The 10567-nt window shown below is 46.1% G+C and overlaps 1 protein-coding gene across 1 annotated transcript in view; it reads right to left on the reverse strand.

The window, feature by feature from the left end:
- Positions 1-494: 494 nt before the first annotated feature.
- The window catches only part of Cplx4 (complexin 4), a 22810-nt gene continuing 12737 nt past the window's right edge, over positions 495-10567 (reverse strand). Inside the window, exon 3 of the mRNA XM_004647909.1 lies at positions 495-726. Within this exon, the coding sequence (XP_004647966.1) occupies positions 499-726 (228 nt within the window). The 3' untranslated portion in view covers positions 495-498. The remainder of the gene's footprint in view (positions 727-10567) is intronic.

Raw genomic sequence — 10567 nt, forward strand, 5'->3', positions numbered from 1 at the left:
ATCATCATTAACATTAAGCAGCAGAGTAAGAGGTGATATAACCTCTGATTGCCTTGGCGCCTGCAGCTGTGGCTCCCGGTGGACACCTCCAACCCTCCACATCTATAGTTGTAGGGACTTGATATTCTGCCAGTGGTTGGACACGGTAGGATGCTACCTCTATGGAAGAGAGCTGAAGAGGGAATGACATATGCTTATGTTTGTTCTTCCTGGTTGTCCAAAAGACCTATAATCAGATAAATGTTCTGCATCACCACTTATGGTTGAAATTTCAAGTACATTTATACCTAAAAAGGAAGTATGCAAGGGCCAGCTAGATGCTCTTCCAGAAACATTTAAAGTAAACAAATTATGTCTACATGTTTGTAGATGGATTTATCATCATGGCTTTTCTAATGGTGTTTGCTATATTAGAATACATGCTGCTCCAACTGCCCCAGAGGAGCCAGGTCTGCCTGACGGTGGCTGTGCCCTCTCCCAGCGGCCCACCCCCACCCCTCACATCACAGAACACTTCTGCTCTGCTGACTGCTTGATTTCCGTGAAGGTGGCCTGGGCCTTTTCTTTGATGGTATCCAAGTCCATGTTTTGGAGATTTTGTAACTGCCCAAGAATAGAATCCTTATCTTCTTCCTCCTCTTGATCTTCATCTACCATCTTCCGAAGATCTTCAGGTAAATCCACATCATCCCCAGCCAACTGGACTTGAGTCTCATCCATTTCACTCTATGGGAAGAATAAACACACACTAAATAAAGTGTAAAAGCTGCAGGAAAGGGGCCAGGGAGATGGCTCAGTGGAATAAGCGCTTCCCTGGCAAGTACAAGGACCTGAGTTCAATCCTTGGTTCTGAAAAAAAAAAAAAAAAAAAAAGCAAGCTGCAGGAAAATGATCTACTGAGAATAAATTAATGACAGTAATGCCACATACCATATCCTTGTCCTGCTGGCAGGCAGTGAGGACAGACTTCTGGGCTTGGAGAGGCTGACCAGACCCTTTTAACCTGCTGGTTCTGCAACTCCAGTCAAGTGGAAAAAAGGCATTAGCATCATCTAAAAGCCATTTAGAAATAAATTCTCTGGCCTGCCTTATACTTATGGGATCAGAAGCTTGGGTGCTTGGCCTCACAGGGCCTACGTGTTAAGAAGTCTTCTCTGCGCATCAAAGTTGGGACATTCACCCTGCTTCCCTCGCAGGGCATCTTTGAAAGTTTTTCAGAGCCTGCTGGTCCCATGCTGGCTGATCCCAGGGTCCTGACTGATCTACTCTAGGGAGTGGATTTGGCTTGGCAGTGACCAGACAGGACTTCATGATTTCATTCATCATGATTTCCTGGCAAGTTCTGCTTAACTATTGCCCTTTCTCTTTCTTGTGTGAACTCTTTTGGGACACGGCATCATATCAAACCCAAACTTACAACATCATGTCAAACCAGTTAGTGCCTGAACTGGGCCTGGCACACAGTACAGGTGTGTTAAGGGAAGCATGGGGACCAAGCTCCTGTTGTCACCTTGTGCTGTGCCACTATCACTAGGCTGCCCAACACATTTCATCTTGTGGCTTCAGCATGGCCCACCCCAGGGTTTTCTACTACATGCTTCCTGGTCTTTGGGATTCCTTGGTTAAGTAGACTATGAAGCCCATGGTTTCCTTATAAGAGCACAGCATAAAGAAACACATCCTGTAGGAAGGGCCCTGGTAGCTAACATCTGCAGATGGCGGCTCTCAATTGTTGGAGATCAGGTTGCAATAGGAGGTGAACTGGGTTTCAGGAGTACAGAAGATAAAGGATGTCTGAAAAGATAATACAGAAGAATTAAAGTAAGGTGGGCCTTACTTTAGGGCCCACCTCGATAGCTTGTGATCACCCAAGCATTTGGTATGAAAGCTCATGAAATCATGTAGAGATCAAATGGTTATCTTAATCAGACCACTGACTTGATTTATGAAAGTCTGCAGCATCTGTTAAATTCCCAGATGGACTAAAAGCCAACACTCGGAAAAGACTAGAATGCCCCTTGCCTGGTAAGTAGAAATGACCAGAAAGAAACCTCAGTTTCCAGTCCCAAGTGGCAGCGCCCATCTGTACAGCAGGCTGGAGGGACCTGTTAGCCGAGAGCTTTTGCCCTTGTGGCTCCTTATTTTTCTATCTGATGGCTGGAAAGGTAGAGCCTGACAGCCTTTCCCAGCACTCTCCTTTATTAGATTCCCCAGAAGAGTCGCTCCAGAAGGAACTAGGGAGGCAGCTGCCTGGTGCAGAGAAGATAAAGGCCCTAGGGTGACAATCCTTGCAGGGGCCATCCCTGAAGACTTTAGGAGATGAGTGTATTTTTTCCCTGAATGTGGCTGAGGCCTTGAACCCTCCAAGTGCTTAACGGATTAATTAGTTCCTCATCCAACTGTTGTGGGATTAATTAGTTAGTTAATCTCCAGGGGACCCTGGCCAATCTTGCATTTCTGTTTATTTTTATTTATCCACCCTGGTGGCTGCTTTTATAGCTGATCATCTGGTGGACATTTTTGCAGGAGGGGTGGGAATAGCAGACTTTACTGGGTCCTTGCTCAGTTTGTGCAAATGAAGATATCCGCCCTCTCAGATGCATCCCCAAATCAAGTACAGTGGTTTGAAAACACCCTCCTGGAAGTCCCAGCACTTCCCCCCTTGTTGGTGGTGAGATCCTTGGGCGTGTCACCGAGATTGACCCTGGACATACTAATGGTTGTGGGCCTGAAGGTTCAGGCAGCTGGAAGGCCAGTGAAAGCGCTAGCCTTCTTTGCTCATAAGGGATGGGGCTCTTCTGTCTCCCACTTCAAAGGAGAATTAGCAATTGCCCTTGAGCACCCTGCTCCCTCCAGAGAAGCTTTAGAATGCTTTCTTCCTTGAAGGAGGGACTTCGGGCTTTATTTTGCTGCACCTACCCTGAGGGAGTGCCAGAAGAGAGGAAGAGTGGCTTGCTCCTCCCTGCTTTTGCTCTGGTTGCTTTTGCTGTCTTTTGCCACCTTGCCTCTCTGCCACGCCACCCTCCCTTGGAGCCTGCAGGTTATGGATTGAAACCTCTATAAATTGTGAGCTAAATTAACTTTCCTTCCTTAATTTTGTGCATCAGGTATTTTGTCTCAGCAATGAGAGAAAAGTAACCAAGATGCCTTCCTTAAAGTGCCTTGTTGGGCTGGTGATGTAGTTCAGTGGCACAGCGCCTATCTGGCAAGTGCAAGATCATGAGTTCAGTCTTTCTCTCTGCCTCACTGGTGCAGCGCTGTCTAGCACTTAGGGCATTGGCTTGAGTCACATTACCTGAGTGAGAACATTGACTCTTCTATTTACAGGCTGTGAGACCTGAGGTACCTTACCCAACCTCTCTGAACATTATTTATCTATAATTGGGAGCTGTATTATAAGCCTTACAATGGTGGAAAATCAATGAAATGATAATTGAGTTATTTAGAATCTGTTAAGCATTCAGCGGGTGGTAGCTATCCATAAAACAAGGATCCTCAGAGATGAGTGGGGACCTGGCTCTGGATAACCCTGCTGGTGAGGGTTAGACCTACTAGGAGGACTTGCTCTCTGTGCTCCCCACCTCTGGTCTAGGGGTGACTACTCTTCACCCCACAGGCCCAGTTTTCCTAACAAAGCAAACATTCTTTTTCCTTTTGGCACTTGGCCATAGTTGTAGAGGAAAGCAAGCCAGCTAACCCGGCCCTCATTCCTCCGGGCAGGCTTGCTGTCATCTCTGAGGGCTGTGGAGTGTGAGTGCTGACAGAGGCCCCTGGTTTGAGGCTTGGCCTGCAGATCCCCCAGTCCCTGGATCCATCCTTTCCTGGGAAGGGCTCTGGGGACCTGGTCTGTGGGCTCCACCCCATTGCTTCCGTCAGCAACTCGGGGCACTCTCAGGACCACAGACCCCCACAACAACAGGCATGGGGAACAATTAGAACACATGGGGTCCTGAGTAGTCAGAGTGAAGGGAGCTGCGGGTATGTCTTGGGGTCTGCAGACTCCTCCCTTGAGGTGAGGAGTCCAGGTCCCTGGGGAAAGGAGTCCTGGCTATAGAGTGCCTGCAGAGTGAGCCAGAGGGTAGGAGAGCACAGGCCCCAAAGAGATAGGAGGGACAGACCAAGCAATTAAGACGCATCACTGGGGCTGATTGGTGGACACTGCAGCCTTGAGGAGGGACAGGAGGAACCTTCAGAGTGCAGCCCAGAGCAGGTAGCCCCAGGTGTCCAGATCTAAAGGCAGCACCAGGTGAGGTCAGCAGCTGTGGTTAGTGTTGCACTCACCCTGGTACTAGAGTAGCAGTGCCACTCACCCTCCTTCACAGCACAGCTGCTTTAGGCACGTGGTCATTGCAGTTCTGGGAGCAGCTGCCCCAGGCTGCATCTGTGCTCTGGGGCTGGAACAACACACAGGGGCCAGTAAGCAGCTAGAGGACAAACTGAAGCCCCTGGAACTAAAGTTAGACCTCTGGTCTCATTAATACTTGGTCCTCACCAAATGAGCTGGCCTGGGGCCTTGGATTGGTGAGCAGGTCTCATTTGTAAAATCTGTATCCAGCAAGGTGGCCAAGAATGGGCCACACTGTGGGACTTCCAGTCAGGAGACCTGGGTTCAAGTCTCACATCTGTCATTCAGTCCTTGTGTGACCTTGGACACATTACCGCCCATGTCTGATGCCCAGTGCAAGATCCACGCAGAGGATTAGTGAGCAGGTCAAGCAGGACCTGCTGAGAAGCAGCCTCCTAAGCTGCTGGCCCTGACAAAATGTGGCTGTGTTTATTAATATTTCAGAGGGAAGCATGCAGCTCTGTGTCCAGGTCCCTAGGGAAAGGAGTCCTGGCTACAGAGTGCCCGGAGAGTGAGCCAGAGGGTAGGAGAGCACAGGCCCCAAAGAGACAGGAGGGACAGAGCAAGCAATTAAGAAGCACCACTGGGGCTGATCAGTGGACACTGCAGCCTTGTTTCCGCCCTTCCTAATGAACCGCCCTGCAGACAGGACCTTGTCTTCCATTCAAACAAAGACTGTCTTGTCCAGACTGTCTGCTGTCCACTGACAAATCTTAGCTTGCAGTGGGGGCAGGAATATTTTGGCGTAATTCACACTTCAAGGAAAGGCAGCAATGCTTCATTACAGTCCCCCAAGACAAGTGCAGTCATAGCCAATGTGAATCAGCATCGCTGTGGGCCAGAGGCACTCTGGGGTGTAGGCTGCCGAAGACAAGAGACCAAACAAATGGGTGAGCCAGAGACTGGACCCAGCATGTGATTACGGACTTTGTGTACAGGTCCCTAATCATATGCACTTTTTTCTTGGAGGCTGTGTCTCAGAGATCTCTCTTCTAGAAATCTTATCAACTTGGGATATTGTTCAACACAGTTACGAGCTAATTATATTTATGCCTTCTGGCCAGAATCCATCTTAATCTCTTATTTTTAACTAAACTTATTATCTTTATTAACAGGGCTTACTGCCTCATTATTTAAATAGCCCAATATCTTGCTATTGTCATTCTTTGCGCATGACACCATCCCTGGTCTCAGACTTGCTACTTGTGGGGGCTTGTTATGCTGACCTCCATCTCAGATTAAACCTGAGCTATGGTGATAAACTGTCTCCGTACATTCACTGCTTTTAGCGTGGTCAGTTTGGTATATACATAAATACCAGTTTGACTGATACTTGGTAGAACTGCTTTTGGTTCCGGTGCATTTGATTGTTTTGGTCTACAGCATACAACCAGCTAGGCATATGGGAACAGAGCTAGCAGCCACTATTCGCGTGTTTTGTGGTCACTGCTTTCAGCAACCGCTTGTCACAAAGTTGCTTCTCTTTGTCCTGGTTCCAAGTATGGTACTACCCTGAGAAACTGATTCTGTTGCACAGCTTGGCCCGTGTTGGGCTTGCTGGCTCCTGCTGCTGCTCCTACTGCTGTCCTTCCTCATAGCTACCAGTCACCTCCCCAGTCCACTCAGATAAGGACAGGTGCTATGGATTTGTCTTTCTGAATAATGGGCATCAATTTTCTTTTCTTTTCTTTTTTTTTTTTTTTCAATTTCTCTTTTCTTCTTTTTTTTTGGTAGGGGGTGGCACTGGGATTAAACCTAGGGTTTCACATATGCTGGACAAGTGCTCTACCATTAATATCACTTCATAGCCCTAGGCTTCTCTTTTTTAAGATTTTTGAGACAAGTTCTTGCTAAGTTGCCCAAACTGACTTTAACCTTATGATGTTCCTGCCTCAGCCTCTTAAGTAGCTGAGAATCATAGGAATGAGCTACTGAACCTGACAGGGCACCAGTTTTTGATGTTGATTAAATATGAGCATTTGAGACCTGCACGGAAGGGGAATTTCCAGACACCAGCTGTGCACACCTTGCATGTCTTTCTTTACAGGGAACGAAGAAGCTCCTCGAGCTCATTAATGCAAGCTTCTCATTTACAGTGAGTAATGAAAATATGATAAGCATATGATTCCCCTTGCCAGTGCAGCATGGCTATCGGAACGGCCCAGCTGGGAAAGGCAGTCTATAGGGGTCAGGTTCGGCTTTGCCACTTCCAGGCTATGTGATCTGAGAAGCTGCTTTCTCTGACTGGGCTGGCATTTTCATGCATGGAGGGGAAGTGGCCTGTGCCTGCCTTCCAGGGAGGACAGTGTGGGGACTAAGAGGATGGGGGAGTGGCTATGGAGCACACACGAACCCAGGTCACTAGTGTTCCAAGCCGCTTTCCTCCTGTCCTCGTGTCCCTCTGCACATTCAATCTCCTGCTCTCTCAAGGACCCAAAGAGGGGGAGCAAATGGAGCTGGGGCGGGGTGAGGGAGGGAAGACGCTCCCCACCCCCACGAGAAACAGCTGTGACAAGCGGGAAGGTTTGAGCAGTGCCAAGTGCTGAATCTGAAAAAGACTGCAAAGAAGGGTCAGAATCTTCTTTATGAGTTTTTGGGAAGCAACGTCTAAGGTCAATTCTGGTGGAGCTTTCAGTGTGACTTCAAAGATACATCTATCCAGAGGGTTTTTTTTAATATTCATTTTTATTTAAAGTGAGCCATACCCCTAATACAGCAGACAAACACCAGGTGTAACTAAATCGTATAGCTCAGCAGGGGCACAACATTATTCTTCAATGACTAAACTAGAGTGACAATTCTGTTAATAGGATTAGGAGTCATTGTGGAACTGTATTCTCGTATTAATTTGGCTTGACTTACACATACATTCTGAATTGGCTGGGGACCTATTTGCTTTTAGAAAGAATCTTGTGGCCTTATTTAAAACACATGACGCCCTATATTTGAAGAAATATGACATTTTGATAATAATATAGTCTTTGCATTTTATAGAAAATAGTAGTGTCTGTCCAGACTTTTTTCTTTTCATGAAACTTTATGACAGATTAAATCTTCTTGCTGACTTTTGGTATGTTGCCTTTGGGTATGTTTTTCCCTTTTCCAAGTAATATCCATTTTTCAGAAAAACGCTGTGTGTGCATGTGTGGATATGCACGCATGTGCATGTATGTTCATGTGCATAAATATGCATATTCCATATGCCAGCCCCATGCTAGGCACCAGGGACAAAGATGGGAAGGTTCTCCCTTCTGTCCAGGAGCACACAGTGGGAACGAGTGTTCCGGACTGTAAGGTGATCTAGAGACAAGCACCAGGGTATCATGGAGACATGGAGAGGTGACCAATCCAACCGTAGGAGGGGTAAAGGAGGTCATAGAAGTTTCTGGAAGGAGCAGCACTAAAACAAAATCTTACCAAAAGAAAAGGGCCTGGGGCCGGGGAGATGGCTCAGTGGAATAAGTGCTTCCCCGGCAAGCACAAGGGTCTGAGTTCAATCCCAGGTTCCACCAAAAAAAAAAAAAAAAAAAAAAAAAGGGCCTATGGGAGCAGGTGTAGGAAGGAGGGTCCGGTCCAGGCAGGAAGTAGCATGAGGTGAGGTCACAAAGACAGAAGTTATGCCACGGTGTGTAGGTTAGTCTCTGGACTTCATTTAAAGTCATAGTAAGCTTTATTTTCAAAGGATAGGGAAGGAACAGGAACAAATCTACATCTTGGGAACCTCACTCCACAGTTCTTTTTTCTTTTCCTTTCTTTCTTTCTTTCTTTCTTTCTTTCTTTCTTTCTTTCTTTCTTTCTTTCCTTCTTTTTTTTTTTTTTTTTTTTTTTTTTTTTTGGTGGAACTGGGGATTGAACTCAGGCCCTTGTGCTTTCCAGGAAAGTGCTTATTCTACTGAGCTATCTCCCTGGCCCTCTTTTTTTTGCACTACAGTTCTGAGGCTCAAAATAGCAACACCATATAAGAGCTGCAATCACAGCAGAGGTGGGAAGTGACAAGGGCAAGCTGAGAGCTGTCAAGAGAGTGCTCAGGAAAGTCCAGATTTGAGGGGCCAACTGGGAAAGGGCAACCCATGAGAAACACGAAGAGTTGAAGGAGAATGAGAACCAAAGAGAAAAATGAGAAAGACAAAAGTGAGCAGAAGAGAGAGAGGGCTTCAAGGAGGAAGTGACCAGTGCTAAACAAAGCAAAACATCCTAAAAGAAAAGGCAGAAGCTCACTGGGTGAGACAGTTTGCTGAACATCCAAAAGAAAGCAATTTCTGCAGAATGGGAACAAGGATCATTGAAGGAAAGAGATCTACAAAGTTAAGGTCACCCAGAAAATGCTGTGTGTGTGCCCTGACTGGGGGAGAGATGGGACCTTCTTCATAAAGGAGATGGCAATAGAGAAGGAAAAGCTGAAGGTACAGGCTGGGAATAATTGGGGGACGTGGTCCCAAACTAACTTGAGCATGTTGGATTCCTTTACGTATCAAGTCTTGCAGTGATCTACAACTGAGAACTGCAGGAAACCAATATAAGGCTGGTATGAAACATCATAATGATGGATGCAGATGTATACAGATAGGTGTATACTTCAGCCTACTGAAACCTGATTACTGCATGTCTTGGCTGCTTATCTGATTACTACAGTAAGCAAATGCCATCAAAAGACAGGGACACAATAAATAGTATATGGTCAGCAATTAACAATAAACTTGGACTGAGATCTTACTGATTGTCTTGAGGGCTAGTGGCCTACCCTGTTCCTTTTTGAAGCTTAGAAATTTGCTTTCCCCATCAGCAATAAAGTGAAACTCTTTTTAATAGGAAATACTAGCCAAATAACTTCTTTAGAAAACACAGTTCTTATTCTGAAATGTGACATAGTTATCCTCATTAGACCTGACAGCTCCTAGGAAGACATTTTCTCAGATCTGCTCCCTGTTGGGCCTTGGCATGGGGAAGGATCCAGACTGATTCCCTGGGTTGTGTAAGCCACTGTGATGGTGGCCCTGGGAACTGTGAATGGGGCACCCGAGAGCTATCATTTGTTAACTTGAAGACGTGTTGAATTCATCCAGTTCCCTGTGAACTGTTAATATTACTACTATGACTAGTTACCCAACATGGATTACATAGGATGGCACAGGGATACATATGCTACAAATCTTGCAGGGAGGGAAATGTTATTAGATGCCCACTAAAGTCCCAGTGACAGTTGCTCTTTGCTCAGCATCATTTTCTTTGTTGGGCAGTAAAATAGGCCCTAAAGTCTATCACCACAGGGAAGATAGTTTAGAGGGAGGGTGAGAAACATGAAACTTACTGTGATAGAGAGTAAGGAGGCACTGCTGTGAAAGTAAACTTTGTAATCTTCAAGAAGTGCCTAAATTTGTATAAGTTTTAGGACTACACCTTGAGTGTGCATGATATGTGCTTTCCTAAATACAAAATAGTAAGTTTATTATTTAATTTTTATTTTATTTTATTTTTTTGCAGTACCGGGGATTGAATTCAGGTAATGAAAAGAAATACCATTCAGACACTGATGTCAAGAAGTCTAAGTCCAGGATCCCAAATCTGTTCTAGCAAGAGAATTTAGAGAGTTGGGGGTGAGAGACGACCCCAGAGTGGATCCAGGTAATGACTCAGGTCTATGGCTCTGTGTCCAGCCTAATATGTCCTACCTGGTCCAGCCATCCCAGAACACCTGGAGGGCCTGCTTCTCAACTGTCTCCCTGTACTTGCTTGGGCTCTAGGAGTCAGCGCAACCTTCTCCCTCCCAGCTAACATCAGCCTCTTTGGCAGCCCATGGCCTCTGGCTCCTTAATGCAGCACCTACAAGCTTCTAGCTCAGCTGAAGTTATCTCAAGACTGCACTGGGAGGGGCAGGGTCCTGAACAAACCCTACGTGCCTGCAGAACCCCCAGAAGCACTTAAGTAAGGCCTGGTCTTCAAGACCTAGGAGGTGATTGTGCCACATGGCCTTCACTCCCCCAGTTGTTTTCTCTCCAGGCTCAATATTCCAATCCCTTCATCTCTGTAATTACTGTCTCATCAGAATCTCATGGTCCTATATGAGAACTTGTACTGTAACGTCATGTACCTCGGTAGTGTCCCAAATTTTCTGATCAAGAAGATTATGCTCTAAAGAAGAAATACAAATAGAAAGATATAATACAAGGAAAGGGAAGGCAGGATCTCAAGGTCTAACAAATCAAGAGAGGGAAAGGAGATGAG

Source organism: Octodon degus, unplaced genomic scaffold, assembly GCF_000260255.1.
Source record: "Octodon degus isolate 3935 unplaced genomic scaffold, OctDeg1.0 scaffold00339, whole genome shotgun sequence".
NCBI lineage: Eukaryota > Metazoa > Chordata > Mammalia > Rodentia > Octodontidae > Octodon > Octodon degus.